The sequence below is a fragment of the Oncorhynchus kisutch genome, linkage group LG19 (genome assembly GCF_002021735.2).
Source record: "Oncorhynchus kisutch isolate 150728-3 linkage group LG19, Okis_V2, whole genome shotgun sequence".
Classification (NCBI taxonomy): domain Eukaryota; kingdom Metazoa; phylum Chordata; class Actinopteri; order Salmoniformes; family Salmonidae; genus Oncorhynchus; species Oncorhynchus kisutch.
In genome coordinates, this window is record NC_034192.2 from 46,839,342 (window position 1) to 46,857,775 (window position 18,434).

At 43.2% G+C, this 18,434-nt stretch overlaps 2 protein-coding genes across 4 annotated transcripts; one reads left to right on the forward strand and one right to left on the reverse strand.

Annotated features, from left to right (window-relative positions):
- Positions 1-10: 10 nt before the first annotated feature.
- On the reverse strand, positions 11-4,584 carry zgc:101583 (Mg_trans_NIPA domain-containing protein). 2 transcript variants are annotated; one of them, XM_020452949.2, is made up of 6 exons: positions 4,178-4,584; positions 3,130-3,268; positions 2,922-2,978; positions 2,437-2,527; positions 2,002-2,162; positions 11-1,647 (listed from the first exon to the last, which is right to left on the reverse strand). In XM_020452949.2, the coding sequence occupies exons 2-6, from the start codon at positions 3,266-3,268 to the stop codon at positions 983-985; spliced, it is 1,113 nt and encodes a 370-aa protein (XP_020308538.1). In that variant the 5' UTR covers positions 4,178-4,584; the 3' UTR covers positions 11-982. The 2 variants fall into 2 exon arrangements, with proteins under 2 accessions (XP_020308538.1, XP_020308539.1); XM_020452950.2 differs by having other exon boundaries at positions 14-1,647; positions 3,697-4,528.
- Positions 4,585-6,618: 2,034 nt separating this feature from the next.
- On the forward strand, positions 6,619-18,316 carry mars2 (methionyl-tRNA synthetase 2, mitochondrial). 2 transcript variants are annotated; one of them, XR_002251508.2, is made up of 4 exons: positions 6,639-7,275; positions 14,471-14,805; positions 15,177-16,578; positions 16,812-18,316. XR_002251508.2 is itself a non-coding variant. In XM_020452953.2 (3 exons), exons 1-3 carry the CDS (start codon positions 6,981-6,983, stop codon positions 16,368-16,370), a joined length of 1,824 nt encoding a protein of 607 aa, XP_020308542.1. In that variant the 5' UTR covers positions 6,619-6,980; the 3' UTR covers positions 16,371-16,634. The 2 variants fall into 2 exon arrangements, 1 of the variants encoding a protein (XP_020308542.1); XM_020452953.2 differs by lacking the exon at positions 16,812-18,316 and having other exon boundaries at positions 6,619-7,275; positions 15,177-16,634.
- Positions 18,317-18,434: the final 118 nt, after the last annotated feature.

Sequence of the window (18,434 nt, forward strand, 5' to 3'; positions counted from 1 at the left end):
TAGGGTCTTGTTGTATAAAAAGGTAATTGTTTATTGACATACTAAAAGAATGAGCAGTATGTTATAAATCAATGCTTAAGAAATAGATTAAGTTTGACACATGCAGTAGTAGGAGTGTTTCAAAAGAGGCTATTTCAAGAAAAGTGCCTCAGTTAATACTGATGTTCATATATATGATCAATAAATTCAATTGAGGTATTACATTACAGTAACTTCACACTCAGATTGTGAATATTGAACAATCACTAACTTTGAAAGATGATTGAAACAAGTACACAAAAGGTAAAAGAGTATTGCCTTGACTCACAGTAGGTCTTGCATTTTTAAAGGAACATTAAAACAAAGGAATAAAACAGGCCTATCAATAAGTTACAGTTCAGTCAGTAAAAAACAGAAGGCACTAGTCGGTTCATATCAAAACTAGTGGATCTGAACTAAAATCAATACATTCAATTATCACTGTCCATGATTAAATATTAAGTGTATGTACACCAGTTTTTTTTTTATACGGTAGAAACCATTCGGATTAAGGGGAAACCTGTAGGACTAATACTTTCAACCAGTTGAATGGTTTAGTCGTACCATGAAGTAAAATACAATTCTGTTGAACTTTGCTAATCTCTAGACATACAGTACATTTGTCGGTATAGAAATGCAATGTGCTCACTGGATTGCAGTGCATGATAATTAGGCAAACAATCCTTCCAGTGGCTATTGCATTGTAAGACTATATTTAGTAAACATATTTTCCACTTGTCTACGCAGGTGGTTAAATATCAAATAAACAGAAATGTAAAACTGGCAATGGGAAATTGCTCTCTAAACATTTGGCCTTCGTGCTAAATAGGGTTGGAGTCAATTCAGTTTTCGATTCAGGAAATTAGCTGAAATTCAATTAAGGAATTCAAAATTGCGTATTGTTTTCAGAGTCATGAATTGAGCTTCAATCATACTGAATTAAGAACTGAATTGATCCCAAGTGCTAAGTGGTGACAAAGCTATTGTTCCTCCTCATTGAGCCCTCTGGCGAGTAGCTGCCCTTTGAGTTCCCCTCTCTGGCCAGCTTCCCCTCCCCTGGCCCCTCTGCCTGGCTCTCCTGGCTGGGCAGGGCCACGTAGGCCTGCTGGCCCCAAGGGGATCCATGAGGTCCCTTCCTCAGGTACAGTGGCAGCGAGTCCCAACTGAATGTGAGATCTTTAAATGCATGAAGGAGGAAGATACCCAAGATAATTGTGAGGAACCCACTGACTGTCCCCACAGCTCCGTCCGTGCTCATGCTCAGCCACTCCTTGAAGAGGATAGCTGAACATGCCATTACAGAGGTGGTGAAGAACACGTAATAGATGGGCGTGACGATGGACGTGTTATAAATGTCCAAGGCTTTATTGAGATAGCTGATCTGGATGCTGACGCAGATCACCAGGCAAATGAGTAGACACCAGAACAGGGGTTCCTTTAGGACAGCAGTGCCAGCGAACAGCTCCTTAATGCCGATGCCCAGGCCCTTGACGCAGGACACCGACAGGGAGCCAATCACGGAGCAGATCAGGATGTAAACCAGCACGTTTTTCTGGCCGTAGCGCGGGGCGACCAGGAAGATGAGGATCAAGCTGCTCGTCACGACAGACACGGCGAACACTATGAATCCTGGGAGACATCACAGTCGGAACATTTGAATGAGTACATTGTAAGAGCATGATACAATAGTTGATTCTTGCATTTTTACTTATTAACAAGCCAATGCTTTTTGGGATCAGTGGCTCTGAACAGCTGCTGAGTGATTCAGCATAGGTCAACATGTGAGACATTGGTATGACTGAAGTAATACGTTTCTCAACATGGTCAAAAACATTATCAGCGCATGCAAGGGGATTGGCCTAAAGGCACTGCACATATTTTTTTTACCTTAAAAATCACATAATGAGTAGTTATTTGGGATGCAAGATGATATTATAGAAAAGTGTGTGTGTATATCTGGACCCATGATGTCAGTTACAGTACCTGGGTCTTGGAGCTTCTCAGCCATGGCAGTAAGGGAGGCCACCTCCTCCTCCTGAGGGGCGTGGATGACCATGACAGTGGAACCCAGGATGCACAGCAAGCAGCCCATCTTCCCGTGAACATTCAACCGCTCATTCAGGAAGTATGAGGACAGCACAGCACTGCAGGAAGCAGGCAAAATAAGTTTGTCTAGTCAAAATGAACAGATTTTTTTGCTGTAGCGATCTTCATTTTAATGGCATGCAATAAGGTCTGACTGACTTTAGGCCCAAATACGTGTTAGGAAAACATCCTAGAGCTAGCTCTTTGCAAATGGATTATTACATTTTTAAACAGAATGTCACCTCATGCTCATCTTAACAGTTCATGAGATGAGGTGTGAGGAACTCAGTACCGATCAAGGCACAAGCTGAAGTTCAGTAATCAGCCATTTACCTCACAAGAACGCTCATTGCTCCCAGTGGTGTTACCAATGTGGCAGGGGCAAAAGCATAAGCGGCAAAGTTAGCTGCTTCCCCAGCTCCCACTGAAACACAGAAACCAGCATTAGTATGCAACAATGACATGGGACGATGCACATGGTACTGTAATTGTAAGGGGAGGTGAGTTCTGATAACTATGCTCTCATTCAGCCTACATGTGCAAATGTGATCTTCTGAGGAATGTGTACTTCAAAGATTTCAATACGACAATGTGGGTCGTTGCATCATCACAAAAGACTACCAGCAAAAATACCAAACCCACAACAGCCTCCCTTTCTCTTTGAAAACAAAGACCACAATGTTAACAGGGAAAGGTCAATGAGGACTGTTACTACAAGGTTTACCCTACTGTACCATATGCTAAAGTTCAGTAATGCTAAATTGGTATTTTAAAATAAAGAACCATTGTGATCAGGTGACAGATTTTTCTACACTTACTTGATATTAGTCCTGCCCACCATAGCCATTCCTTGAGGTAAGCATATCCCCCCTGACCTAATAAATACAAATATAATGTATGATCATACAGATAGGGCCTACTATGCTAATAATACAAGTGTTTATTAAAGTTTTATTCAGTAAGCATACTTTCAATTGTCCAAAGTAGCTAAAGTTAAGATGAAGTTATGTATGATGGTGGTAATACCTGCTCGCATAAACCCTTTGCTGGACAATCGCAAAAGACCTTTCTTCTTAAGGATGAAGCTTCCTCCAATGAAGATGCTCGAGCTCATGGCAAGAGAGAGGCCAATGTAGAAGTCAGTGCGGTTTGTTCCGATATCCATCTGAAAAACACCACCAGATTTGATATTAATGCAGAGTAAACCGATCGCAGATTCTGAAAAGGTTCTGGATGGCGGTTCTCTAACCATGTCTACTAGTGTTAATGTCTTAACCTAAACACCTAACTAACCCTAAAGACAATCAATGTATTCGTTGTTCAATCCCGCAGCCTTGACACAACGGGTTTGCAATACAGTTGAGGAACGGGCTGGAGAAACCCAACCGTTCTCAAATTTGTAGATGCAACTATGGATTAGATCATAGGCATATTTAGAAGCTATATGGTGTCTGGGTTTGTAAACAAAAACGTTACTTTTTTACAAACATTGAGTTATGATAAACAGTAATATGCTCACGAGGAGCTATAAATGAGTCAAGGTGCAATGCCTATGGACATTCATTGAAATTACAGTAACGACCGCATACTTACTTTTACAGTTCAATTCAGCGTGTTGACTTCAGCCTGAATATTTCCTTCAGCTGCTAGTCTTATTTTTGCCAGCTAGCTAGCTAACTTTTTAATCGCGTGACGATGTCTACTAACGTTACACATTTGATCAGATTTATGCGGGGAGGTAGTATTAGCATCAATATCTCCTACCTGAATCTGAATAACGTTTTTTTTTTTACACCTGTAATTACTCATTCTGAACGGAGGTCATAAGACGTAGCTGGCAACAATAACTTGACTGGCAAAGCAATGTAGCGGGGCTATTAGCCTAGCTAGCCAGCTACCTAAGGTTAGCCAGCTAACTTTTGAAGTAAGCAGGCCAGGCAGAAGAGAAAAGTTTCTACAACACAAATTGGGCTGTATAGCTGACTTGCTATTCTATTTTCTTGTTTGCACACAACATTCACGTGAACACGAAAGGCTAGTATAGTACACATCCTAAAATGTACTTTGAGCTCACCTTTGGTTTCAACCCATTCGATCTGAAAAGAAGCAGCTGACTGCTGGAGTACGCCCAGAATGGATACTGCACTTCCTCGTGCAGTGTCAGTGTCGAATATGTAATTTTATAGCTATATTTGTTTCATACCATATCTGGCCAACGTTTACGAACTCGCCACAATCATTTTACATTTACATCAACTGACTTTATGAAAACCCAAATTAACAAGCAAATGGAAGTTTATGTGGGACATATCAGAGACAAAAATGGGCGAGTTCGTTTTACACGGATCTGTTCTATTCGGGATCCTTGGTACATCCCTACGCCATTGAAGTTGACATTTAAAATAGTTAAAGTAAGCGCTAGGACAGCGTTTCACAAGCGGTGCACGTTTTGTTTTTTGCTTTAACACTACACAGCTGATTCAAATGATCAAAGCGTGATGATTAGTTGATTATTTGAATCACCCCAGTGGCTGCACTGCAGGTGGAGATGGGTGACATGCCATTGTAGAGTAGGAGACAGCAGTTGGCAATTCATTATTGGGTTAACCTACAGGGACATGGGGTGTCTCATCCTACAAAAGGGATTTTACATGCATGCTGGAAACATGACAGAACACAAACTTTGGGTGGGTAATACCCAGGTGAAAGAGATTGGACTGTATGGAAGGGAGTTTAGTCCAATGGTAGCTATTCCTGTAAATACACCATGGCTACTCCCACCTCCAGTAGTTGATCTAGAAGTATTGGAGAGACTATAGAAGGATAGTGAGGGTGTTGATCCATCTGATTTGTTTAAAAAGACTCATAATACTGTGTATCATGATTTTGTGGCCATTTACACAGATGGTTCAAAAGATCCAAGGACAGGGTGTACTAGGTCAGCATTTGTAGTGCGGGAATTTGGGGTGGAAGTCAGGAAACATATTACAGATAATCTGGCTGTATTTAAAAATTATATATATATTTATTTAACTGAGCAAGTCAGTTATGAACAAATTCTTATTTCCAATGACTGCCTAACCCGGCCTAACCTGGATGACGCTGGACCAATTGTGTGCCGCCATATGGTACTCCCAATCACGGGCAGTTGTGATATAGCCTGGAGTCGCACCAGGGTCTGTAGTGACACCTCTAGCACGGAGATGCGGTGCTTTGGACCACTGTGCCATGCGGGAGCCATCTACGGCAAAGCTGATTTCCATACTGTTGGCCTTGCAGTGGGTGGAGAAAGTCAAGCCAGACAGAGTAGTTATTTGCTCTGATTCATGTGCAGCGTTAATGAGTCTCCAGTCCTTTAGGTCATGTAGCAGACAACCTGCTTTATGAGGTGCTACAAACCCATGGCAGGATTAGACAGATGGGAATACAGATAAGCTTTACTTGGGTCCCAGCTCATGTGGAGGGGAATGAGGCAGTTGATATACTGGGCTAAACAAGCACTTAGAAGTGGGGATGTTGATGGTGCAGGGATGGCAGGCGCAGTTGAATAAGAGAAGGGGATACTGGAAATTAGTTTAGAGTACATAGATACAAATGTCATTAGAATATGTTATCTTTTTTTTTAAGCAATGGGGCTGGCAGGTAGGCTTTAGTTTCTTTCTGTCTCTGGCCCACACTCTGCTAGGGCAGAAAATGAAATGTGCACCCCTTTGTTGTCATGAGGACTGAGTTTGGAAAACCCTGGGTTAGGATAAGAACTAACCCTAGACTACAGCCTGTCGTTTGCAATGGGAGCAAATTAATCATAGTGGGCATAGTCAAGCACGAGCATTGGCGCGTTCTAGCATGTATTTGCATAGTTCAGTCCGGGAATGTGAAGTTGCGCATGTGCAATAACTCAATTCGCCCTTGCACTCCTAAACAACGCGATTAAAAATAAAAATAAACTTTGGCAAAGTGTGAAGTCTACCAAATTTAGTGCACTCGGTTCAGAACTGTACGTTTGTTTATGTGTAACTGTTTTTGTCGCACTGCTTTGCTTTATCTTGGGCAGGTCGCAGTTGTAAATGAGAACTTGTTCTCAACTGGCCTACATGGTTAAATAAATAAAACTCAGTTCAGGAAACTGTATTGAGATTAAATGTTTAATCGTTGAGAAAATGATCAGAATGTTGGCCAAAATCCATCTCGCCCCATCTTCTCCCACTACCGGCCACTGGGCTTCCTCGTCACCATATTTGGTAGTGAGTGGAAACGCCAACCGGATGCTTCACATTTACGCATCTGTGGTTTTGTCCCAAGGATAACGCATAACACTCGTTTTACAAGGCCCGGTGCCACGGGTGAGTGGATATTTAAAAAAAAAAAACATGGAATAGTTGAAAATAAGCAAAACCACGTTAAACCGGGGCACCGGGCCATGTAAAACGAATTCACCCAATGCCACGTGCGTCTTCCTGCTGATCGGATTGGTTGTTCCCTGTAGAAAGGGGTGGTATTAGTTTGTTGTGCACTGTGATTGGATTAATCCGAAATACGTTGTAGCAAACGGAAGAAGATCTAACCTTGGCAGGGAAACAGACGTGGGTTTCATAAAGATATGTAAAGTGGAGTCCTCTACGGAATTATATTTATATAAAAACAAACAATTACCAGGATTACTCAAAAGACTAAACTGTTTTGACATTTCTGGTGTCGTGACTTTTCTCTTACGACTCATGGGCTGTTAGAAATGAATTAACACCGGGTGAGGATATCACTGTTGCCATTTACAATGGACCGCAATATCAACGCTGAGTTGGTAACGTTTGTCATATGGTCCGTCATAACCTCACAGTCATAGTTTGTGGACGCTTTCAACAGTTGCCTATTGTCCCATGATGACGACGTACCTCTCCATTATCAGAAACTGTAAGGTTGCACAGAGATGGTCATTCAGCCATGCTACAAGATGTGCACTTTCTCCATCCCCATCATTCTGGAATTGCAAAAGGCTCATGGTGAGACGCCTGTGCACTGATATTCCGACAGAAGACCGGAACTATTATATCACCACCCCTATCTTCTATGTGAACGCTGCCCCTCATATTGGACACTTGTACTCGGCTGTTACTGCTGACTTCCTGCACAGATACAAGCTTCTACAGGGGTTCAACTCCAGGTTTGTCACAGGTGAGTGAAAAACGCATGCAAATCAATGTGGATTGATTGAGTCGATTTCCGCGCTTATAAACCCAGGGTCGTTACACTATTGTGGTAATATTGTAGTTGCCCTTGTTTATAAGCTAAGTGAAATATCCCTATTGAAGCATTGGTTAACACACTTACCTAGCCCATCCTCGAAGGGCAGACCCAGGGTGGTGAGGGTATGCAACAACACCTCCGCTACACTGATCCTCAACACAGGGCCCGCCATGGGTTTGTCCCCAGCCCCCTCCTGTACTCCCTGTTTACCTATGACTGCGTGGCTACACACGACTCCAACTCAATCATCAAGTTTACTGATGACATGACAGTGGTAGGCCTGATTATCAACAATGACGAGCCTACAGGGAGGAGGTTCGAGCCCGGCCGGAGTCATGCCAGAAAAATAACCTCTTCCTTAACGTAAAAAAGGAGCTGATTGTGGTCTACAGGAGACAGAGAGGGAGCATGCCCTCATCCACATGGGAGTCAAAAGCTTTACAGCACTGTGTCACATGTAACAGTATAGATTCCGTCCCTCTCCCCGCCCCTACCTGGGCTCGAACCAGGGACCCTCTGCACACAACAACAACTGCCTCCCACGAAGCATCGTTACCCATCACTCCACAAAAGCTGCAGCACTTGCAGAGCAAGGGGAACAACTACTTCAGGATCTCAGAGCGAGTGACGTCACCGATTGAAATGCTATTAGAGCGCACCCCACTAACTAGCTAGCCATTTCACATCGGTTACACACAGGAAGGCCAAGAAATCATCAAGGATCTCAGCCACCTGAGTCACGGTCTGTTAACTCTGCTACCATCTAGCAGACTGAGACAGTACAGGTGCATCAAAGCCGGGACAGACTGAAAAACAGCTTATTTCGATCCCCAGGTCTCTATCAGACTGTTGAACAGCCATCATGCCACCTCCTGTAGTAGGAGACAGAGACTCAGTCACACCTTACACACAGACACACCTTACACACACACACACTGACTGACTGACTCACTCACTCACTCACATATACAGTGGGGCAAAAAAGTATTTAGTCAGCCACCAATTGTGCAAGTTCTCCCACTTAAAAATATGAGAGAGGCCTGTAATTTTCATCATAGGTACACTTCAACTATGACAGACAAAATGAGGGGAAAAAATCGAGAAAATCACATTGTAGGATTTTTTATGAATTTATTTGCAAATTTTGGTGGAAAACTTTTGTTATTGACCAAATACTTATTTATCTCAATACTTTGTTATATACCCTTTGTTGGCAATGACAGAGGTCAAACGTTTTGGCCATAATGACCATAGTTTGGCCATAATGACCACCGCTATGTTTGGAGAGGAAAAGGGGAGGCTTGCAAGCCAAAGAACACCATCCCAACTGTGAAGATTTTTATTTTTTGTGCAAAATTTCTAAATGACATCAGTTTAACCGATTTGTAAGGAAATAGAAAGCTGTGAAAATGACCCAACATATTTCTGTTAACATTTCAGTTCGGCTTGGATGCATATTTTATGTGGTTGAAATACCGTCCGCTTTTATGATGCTGATAAAAATGGAACCTCTACAGACTGTGCATTTGCATTCTCTCAAAATGCTGGAAGAAATCATATTTCTTCACTCCTGTTCCCTAGTCAAAATGTACATTTGGTGTATAATTTTACAGCAAGAAATGTTTTTAATCCTTCAGGAGTTAATATTAAGACTATGAGAGAGGTTATAGACATAGTCAGTGTCCAGATTTCAGTGTCCATTTAACCCTAAACTCAGACATGATCCTTTTTGAGACAGTGGATCAAGGTTGACTTTTTCTGCCCATTCCCAAAAAGCGATTGGTATGTAAGATATTTGGCATGCATAAAGTTAGGCCCAAACCTTAACACTTTGGTAACACCTTGCATTTTGGTACACCAGAAGTACAGTGCATTCGGAAAGTATTCAGTCCCCTTGACTTTGACATTTTGTTACGTTACAGCCTTATTCTAAAATGTATTACATATTTTTTTTCCCTCAATCTACACACAATAACCCATGATGACAAAGTGTAAAACAGGTTATTAGAAATGTTTGCAAATATATTACAAATACAAAAACTGATATCACATTTACATAAATATTCAGTGAGAATCAAAATTGAGCTCAGGTGCATCCTGTTTCCATTGATCATACTCGAGATGTTTCTACAACTTGATTGGAGTCTACCTGTGGTAAATTCAATTGATTGGATATGATTTTTATTTTTTATCTTATTTCAACTTTATTTAACCAGGTAGGCCAGTTGAGAACAAGTTCTCATTTACAACTGCGACCTGGCCAAGATAAAGCAAAGCAGTGCGACAAAAACAACAGAGTTACACATAAGCAAACATACAGTTAATAACACAATAGAAAATAAAAATATAAACAAATGTACAGTGTGTGCAAATGTAGGGAGGTAGGCAATAAATAGGCTATAGAGGAGAAATAATTACAATTGAACATTAATACTGGAGTAATAGAGGTGCAGATGATGATGTGCAAGTGGAGATACTGGGGTGCAAGAGAGTAAGTAATAATATAGGGATGAGGTTGTTGGGTGTGCTATTTACAGATTGGCTGTGTACAGGTACAGTGATCTGTGAGCTGCTCTGACAGCTGATGCTTAAAGTTAGAGAGGGAGATATGAGTCTCCAGCTTCAGTGATTTTTGAAATTCGTTCCAGTCATTGGCAGCAGAGAACTGGAAGGAAAGGCGGCCAAAGGAAGTATTTGCTTTGGGGATGCCCAGTGCAATATACCTGCTGGAGAACGTGCTACTGGTCAGTGTTGCTCTGGTGACCAGTGACCTGAGAGAAGGCGGGGCTTTACCTAGCAAAGACTTATACATGACCTGGAGCCAGTGGGTTTGGCAATAGATATGTAGTGAGGCCAGCCAACGAGAGCATACAGATCGCAGTGCTGGGTAGTATATGGGGCTTTGGTGACAAAACAGGTGGTACTGTGATAGACTACATCCAGTTTGCTGAGTAGAGTGTTGGGTGCTGTTTTGTAAATGACATCGCCAAAGTCAAGGATCGGTATGATAGTCAATTTTACGAGGGTATGTTTGGCAGCATGAGTGAAGGATACTTTGTTGCGAAATGGGAAGCCGATTCTAGATTTAATTTTGGATTGGAGTTGCTTAATAATGTGAGTCTGGAAGGAGAGTTAGGTATTTGTAGTTGTCAAAACCGTCCAGAGTAGTGATGCTAGTCGGGCGGGAGGGTGCGGGCAGCAATTGGTTGAAGAGCATGCAATTCGTTTTACAAGCATTTAAAAGCAGTTGGAGGCCACGGAAGGAGTGTTGTATGGCGTTGAAGCTCATTTGGAGGTTTGTTAGCACAGTGTCCAAAGAAGGGCCAGATGTATACAGAATGGTGTCGTCTGTGTAGAGGTGGGTCAGAGAATCACCCGCAGCAAGAGCGACATCATTGAAATATATACATACACACAGAGAGAGAGAGAGAGAGAGAGAAAAGATTCGGCCCAAGAGGCCTTCCGATTTGACACACTTAACTCTATCTGAGAAGTAGTTGGTGAACCAGGAGAGGCAGTCATTTGAGAAGCTAAGGCTATTGAGTCTGCCGATAGGAATACAGTGATTGACAGTGTCAAAAGCCTTGGCCAGGTTGATGAAGACGGCTGCACAGTACTGTCTTTTATCGATGGCGGTTATGATATCGTTTAGGACCTTGAGCGTGGCTGAGGTGCACCCATGACCAGCTCGGAAATCAGATTGCATAGTGGATAAGGTACGGTAGGATTCAAAATGGTCGGTGATTTGTTTGTTAACTTGGCTTTCAAAGATTTTAGAAAGGCAGGGCAGGATGGATATAGCAGTTTGGGTCTAGAGTGTCATCTCCTTTGAAGAGAGGGATGACCGCGGCAGCTTTCCATTCTTTGGGGATCTCGGACAATACGAAAGAGTGGTTGAACAGGCTAGTAATAGGGGTTGCAACAATTGCGGTGGATAATTTTACAAAGAGAGAGTCCAGATTGTCCAGCCCAGCTGATTTCTGGGGATCCAGATTTTGCAGCTCTTTTGGGAACATCAGCTATTTGGGTGAAGGAAAAGCGGGGGGGGGGGGGCTTGGGCAAGTTGCTGTGGGGTGTGCTGAGATGTTGGCCGGGGTAGGGGTAACCAGCTGGGAAGCATGGCCAGCCGTAGAAAAATGCTTGTTGAAATGATCGATTATCGTAAATTTACCGGTGGTGACAGTGTTTCCTATCCTCAGTGCAGTGGGCAGCTGGGAGGAGGTGCTCTTATTCGCCATGGACTTCAGTGTCCCAAAACCTTTTGGAATTCGTGCTACAGGAAGCAAATTTCTGTTTGAAATAGCTAGCCTTAGCTTTCCTAACTGACTGAGTATATTTGGAAAGGCACACACCTGTCTATATAAGGTCCCACAGTTGACAGTGCATGTCAGAGCAAAAACCAAGCCATGAGGTCGACGGGATTGTCCGTAGAGCTCCGAGACAGGATTGTGTCTGGACAGATTTGGGGAAGGGTGCCAAAAAATTCTGCAGCATTGAAGGTCCCCAAGAACACAGTGGCCTCCATCATGCTTAAATGGAAGAAGTTTGGAATCGCCAAGACTCTTCCTAGAGATCAGGGAGGTGACAATGATCCCGATGGTCACTCTGACAGAGCTTTAGAGTTCCACTGTGGAGATGGGAGAACCTTCTCTGCAGCACTCCACCCATCAGGTTTTTATGGTAGAGTGGCCAGACGGAAGCCACTCCGTCTGGCCACAGTAAAAGGCACATGACAGCCCGCTTGGAGTTTGCCAAAAGGCACCTAAAGGACTCAGACCATGAGAAACAAGATTCTCTGGTCTGATGAAACCAAGATTAAACTATTTGGCCTGAATGCCAAGCGTTACTTCTGGAGAAAACCTGGCACCACCATCCCTACGGTGAAGCGTGGTGGTGGCAACATGCTATGGAGGTTTTTCAGTGGCAGGGACTGGGAGACTAGTCAGGATCGAAGGAAAGATGAACACAGCCGGAGCGCTCAGGACCTCAGACTAGGTTGAAGGTTCACCTTACAACAGGCCAACGACCCTAAGCACACAGCCAAGACAACGCAGGACTGGCTTCGGGACAAGTCTCTGAATGTCCTTGAGTGGCCCAGTCAGAGCCCGGACTTGAACCCGATCGAACATCTCTGGAGACCTGAATATAGCTTTTCAATGACACTCCCCATCCAACCTGACAGAGCTTGAGAGGATATATATGCAGAGAAGAATGGGAGAAACTCCCCAAATACAGGTGTGCCAAGCTTGTAGCGTCATACCCAAGAAGACTTGAGGCTGGAATCACTGCCAAAAGTGCTGAGTAAAGGGTCTGAATATGTGATATCATCTAAAAAAAACTATTTTTGCCTTGTCATATTGGGGTGTTGTGTGTAGGTTCTTGGGGGGAAAAACAATTTAACCTGTTTTAGAATAAGGCTGTAACGTAACAAAATGTGAAAAGAGTCAAGGGGTTTGAGAACTTTCCGAATGCACTGTGCATTCATTTCCAATGGAACGATGTGTTTGCCTTGCAGCGCGTTCTATGCGGTGCATTCATTGGATTTATTGTGTATGCTCTGTAGACGGCTTGACAGAAATAGTAGCAAAGGGTGAATGTTGAACTTGTGTTACACACATCCAGATGAACGCATAATCCTCATTCACATTACCCATAAACACTCTGTTACGTTGCGACAGATTACATGCTTTTCAATGGAGAATAAAGTTAAAGAAACAAGTTGAGGTAGAAGTAACTAAACAAAACATGTTTTGTTATCACCTGAAACTATATATTTATCCTGTTTTGAATGAAAAAGTCATTTTGCAATCTCCCAAAATGACTGTAATCTCTGACAGGAGACAGGCTCTCCTCCATCTTGTGTTACAAACACAACACTTGTCAGTTCAGTAGTGGGGCGAGACTCCAGTGAAGACGGCAAAAGGAAATGTCTCCTAGTGGTCATATCACGCAATAGGATTTCACGTGGAATTTTATAAAAAGGTCTTATCATTTTTTATGGAAAGCTGATTTAAAAAAATGGCAGTTTAAACATTGACAAAATTGTCTACTTGTCACGTCCCTACATTTTTACACAACTACCTACACAGAAATTCTCTGTTCGGACACACAAAACATTTTCTTGAGGCAAGCCGAAGCCGTTAGCCCAAGTCTCCGCCCACTCGTCGGTGATTGGTTAACAGTAGGGATTCTTCAATGAAGTGCCTGTTGTCATTCAACGAGTGATGAGTTGTTCTCGTGTACATATTTTCACTTGAGAAATACTGCACCAAACATCCAAGTCAGATGCAAAAACGTCAATTCATGACATTTCTTGAGTTATCCTAGATTAATTCAGCCTAGTGTCTCAAAATTGACCAACACAGTACTATTGTTGCTTTTTTTCTTCTTGTTTTTCAAGCGAAGGTCTTTTTAAGAGAGTATGTGAGCACTCGTTCGGCTAGCTGAGCTCTGTTACTGAAGCATGCTTACTCACTTATGCCAAAATAATGAAGTAAAAACCTCAATGTAACCTATAGAAATTATACATTTATAAATTTTATTTTTCTATATTGTTTTATTTTTTTTTCAATCTGACTGCAACCCACCCGCCCTTCATCCACATATTTCATGACCCAAAACCCACCTGCACATCATAAATGCACAGACACACAGCCAATGCTGCAGTCCCACGTATATAGAGACATTGAACACGGGACTGTTTCTTTTATACTGTATTCTTCACTTACCTCATTCTGATATCTACTACTGTACATTGCTATTAGTTATTGTTATACACTGGATTCTCAACATAGCTCACTAATATCTACTGCTGTACATATCATTCTAGGTATGTCTTGTTGGTGTATATACGCATAGATTGTTTCAGTAATCCAATTGTAATGTTATTTGGGTTGTTAACTGTATTCGTTCTGACATTCGTGATTTATTGTCTAGTTTTTGATTGTTTGTGTACTTGTTTGGCATTTTGCCTCACTGTTAGGAGCTAGTAACACACGCATTTCGCTGTAACGGCTATAACATCTGCTAAACTGTCATTTGATTTACCTTGGGGACAGGCGACCCGAGTTTCGAGACTCACCCCCTTCATTCATAGTATCTAAATAACATCTTTGCATTTCAGGTACAGATGAGCACGGACTCAAAATCCAACAGGCTGCCAATGCTGCCGGACAGGATCCTCTAAGTTTCTGCACTAAAGTATCTGAGAGATTCAAATACCTCTTCAAGAGCTGTCACATCTCATACACTGACTACATCCGTACCACTGAGGAGAGACACCGCTGTGCAGTGGAGCACTTCTGGACCGTGCTTCAGAGTAAAGGCTTCATCTATAAGGGGAATTATGAAGGCTGGTACTCCACGCAGGACGAGAGCTTCCTCACGCCATCGCAGGTGGGAGATGCCAAGGATTCATCAGGGAAGGAGATCAAGATCTCTCTGGAGAGCGGCCACAAGGTAGGCTAAAGGATGACTTCATAAATAGTTGTTGCTCGCATCATAACAAGGTTTACTACTACATCTCATTGATTCATGTCATTTACTGAGTGTTGTTCCTTGGTATGGCCATGTAACGCTTCTCTTTCTAGCGTAAGAAATGTAATAACGATTAGGAAGGTGAGATCAAATGTAGAAGGTGTCTGTATTCAAAACATGATGTTTCTGAAGTAACACCTACACAATCTGAAAGAGAACAGGAAAAATCATATCCATTGTCTCAGATAAATTCAGGTCCAGTGACTCAAGCAGGTTTGAATTATTTAAAAAAAACTTGTGCTCTTTTATACATTGTTTTTCTCATCAAATAAAATCTGGTTTGTCTTTTGCAGGTGGAGTGGATGAAGGAGGAGAACTACATGTTCCGTCTGTCTGAGTTCCGGTCCCGGCTGCAGGAGTGGCTGGAGGGTAACCCCAGAGCAGTGCAGCCAGAACGGTTCCACCGCGCCGTTCTCCAGTGGCTCCAGGAGGACCTCCCAGACCTCTCTGTCTCCCGCCAGAGAAGCCGCCTCCAGTGGGGCATTCCAGTTCCTGGTGACCTCGACCAGACAATCTACGTGTGGTTAGACGCCCTGGTCAACTACCTCACAGTGGCTGGTTACCCGGACTCACACTCTCAATGGTGGAGGGCTGCCCATCATGTCGTGGGAAAGGACATTCTCAAATTCCATGCCATCTATTGGCCGGCATTCCTACTGGCTGCTGACTTGCCCCTCCCACAGACCATACATGTGCACTCTCATTGGACAGTGGGAGGGAAGAAAATGTCTAAAAGCTTGGGGAATGTGGTGGACCCCCTGGAGAGGTCTCAAAGGTTCACCATAGACGGTATGAGGTACTTCCTCCTGCGCCAGGGGGTCCCAGACACAGACTGCGACTATGACGATGATAAAGTGGTCAAACTGCTCAATGCCGAGCTGACAGACTCGCTGGGTGGCCTTCTAAACCGCTGCACTGCCCCCTCTCTCAACCCAGCTCAGGTCTACCCCCACTTCTGCTCTGACTCCTTCCCCAGTCAAGGGACTGTAGCACATAAGGGGAGGGCTGTGGATGAAGATTATCACATGCTGGATGCTGTACGTGCACTACCAGCTGTGGTGGAGCAGCACTACGATAGTGTGCAGGTGTACAAAGCTCTGGAGGCCATTAACCGGTGCGTGAGGCAGACCAACGGCTTTGTCCAGCGGCACACACCATGGAAGTTGGTCAGTGGGGATGGGAGAGACCAGCTGTGGCTGGACACCATCCTCCATGTGTCCCTAGAGTGTCTGAGGATGTATGGGACACTCCTACAGCCTATAGTGCCAGAGATAGCAGACAAACTTCTGTACAGGCTGGGGGTGAAGCCAGTGGAGAAGAGCTGGGCTGCTCTGGACTTCCTGGTTAAATATCAGGGAAAGGACTGCCCTTTTGAGGGCAGAGCACTGGGTCCTGACACTGGAGTCCTGTTTAATCGTCTGGAGAGGCCAAATGCAGAGAAGGGAAAGCACAAGAAGGCTAAGAAAGCCACTAAAGTGAAATCATAAACATGGAAATTATATGTTTTCTGTCCATGTAAAATGAGTTGAAATATGTCATTAGTGTAATGCATTATTTTTCCTGTCTGTTTGAGCTGTCCTAACTGCTGCTTTTGTTTACAATTGATCATTATTATATTCAAATAGTGTTAAACATTTTTGGGTTGTTGAGAGAAAGGAAATGGTTCTACCTACAACCACCAATCAACAAAAAGTGGTAGGTGTAGTCAACACTATGACAACACTGTTCAATAAACCTTTTCATTTGAAGTAGTTTTATCAAATCAAGTTGCCATTTGTAGGTACAGAACTAACACTACTTTAAAAAGTACAAAAAGTTGGAAGTGTTCCATATTATTATTTTCTCTCCCACCTCCCATATAAAGACCATACAAGTTCAGTACAGTATCTCCTCTAACACATTTCCTTTCACTGTTATCTCCTCTTTAGAATGACCATCAGCTGAGAGGTTAAAGTTCAATCTGAGTGACAGGAGAGATGACCAATGGGCCAGAGTTTTCACCACCATGATAACCTGTGTAGAGAAATGGATAGAGTTTCTCAGTGAAGGTGCAGCCAGAGAAAGAGAAGATATGAGACTTGGCCTCGACATCATAGGAGACCTGTCCCTCCTCATAATCCACAAACACACCAACCTTCTGGGGCTTCTCTTTTTAGGGAGAGAGTGGGGCTAGTACAGGCCTGACACTCATTCCAATACATCAGTCCCACAGTCCAGTATACATTCTCAGGGCACAGTGCTATCCTAATTTTTCTATTGATGGACTCTCTCGCTACTCCTAAAAACCACCTACTCTTCCCCCACCTGTACCTCATAGTAGAATCTCCCTGAGGAAAATCCCTCCTTTCCCAGGACACATCAATTGGTATAAAAACCTCTCTGGGTTGTTAGGGAGGTTATGTATTGTCTTTGTTTCCTGTCCTCAGACAAAAGGAGATGTGTATCAGGGTCCAGAGTCACAGCTGCATCCTCTTCAGGAAACCTCTCCATCTCTTTATTGAATTTCTCAAGTTCAGAAAATGCTTTCCTTGCACTCTCCTCCAGCGGAGACAAAGCTCTCATCAGGTTCCACTCACACAGTTCACTGTGAACACTGATCTCAGACCAGTCCTTGATGAGTGTCAGAGGGCACAGTGATGGGGAGCGGTGAAGGTGGTCCTCACTATGCGAGAGCTGCTTCAGCTCAGTACTTCTCCTCTGTAGCTGAGTGATTTCCTGCTCCAGCTCTTTGATGAGCCCTTCAGCCTGCCTCTGCTGCTTTCTGATTCTCCTCGATCACCTCAATGTAGTCAGCCTGGCTTCTCGCAATGAAGTGTGCCAGAGCAGTGAAGACCTGCACACTGTCTCATATCTCTCTCTGAGTCTCTCTGAATGAGCTCTACTGAGTGTTTGATATCTTGAACCTTCTACAATCGCTCCTTGATCATCTACTGCACTGCCTCTGTCTTCCCCAGCTGAGCCTTCCTCTCTTAAAGTAAAAAAAGAAAAAGTAACTCTTTCTTGAACTGCATTGTTGGTTAAGGGCTTGTAAGTAAGCATTTCATGGTAAGGTTGTATTTGGTACCTGTTGTATTCGGCACATGTTAAAAATGTAATTTGATTTGATTCAAAATAAAAAATATAGGACAATACACCCATCACGACAAGAGATATCACAACACTACATAAAGGGAGACCCAAGACAACAACATAGCATGGTAGCAACACCACATGACAACAACATGGCAGCAGCACAAAACATGGTAAGAATTACACACAAGGATGAAAAGGTAGTGGAATGGTAGTGGCTATGTAATGGACAGAAAACAGTGGTAATGAATACACTGTATATTCCAAAGCACAATGATAATAAAGGACTGTATAACGGACCATTAACATCGACGGGGCTGTAGTGGAGCGGGTCGAAAGTTTCAACTATCATGGTCCAAACACACCAAGACAGTCGTGAAGAGGGCACAACGACCCCCCCCCCCTTCAGGAGACTGAAAAGATTTGGCATGGGTCCCCAGATCCTCCAAAAGTTCTACAGCTGCACCATCGAGAGCATGGCA

Excerpts from the sequence above, each read along its gene's own strand:
- zgc:101583 (XM_020452949.2), bottom strand. The coding sequence starts at position 3,268 with ATGGATATCGGAACAAACCGCACTGACTTCTACATTGGCCTCTCTCTT. Across the intron at positions 2,163-2,436 it reads GCAATGAGCGTTCTTGTGAG|TGCTGTGCTGTCCTCATACT; the intron begins GTAAATGGCTGA and ends TGCTTCCTGCAG. Across the intron at positions 1,648-2,001 it reads TGAGAAGCTCCAAGACCCAG|GATTCATAGTGTTCGCCGTG; the intron begins GTACTGTAACTG and ends GATGTCTCCCAG.
- mars2 (XM_020452953.2), top strand. The coding sequence starts at position 6,981 with ATGATGACGACGTACCTCTCCATTATCAGAAACTGTAAGGTTGCACAG. Across the intron at positions 7,276-14,470 it reads CAACTCCAGGTTTGTCACAG|GTACAGATGAGCACGGACTC; the intron begins GTGAGTGAAAAA and ends TTTGCATTTCAG. Across the intron at positions 14,806-15,176 it reads CTCTGGAGAGCGGCCACAAG|GTGGAGTGGATGAAGGAGGA; the intron begins GTAGGCTAAAGG and ends TGTCTTTTGCAG.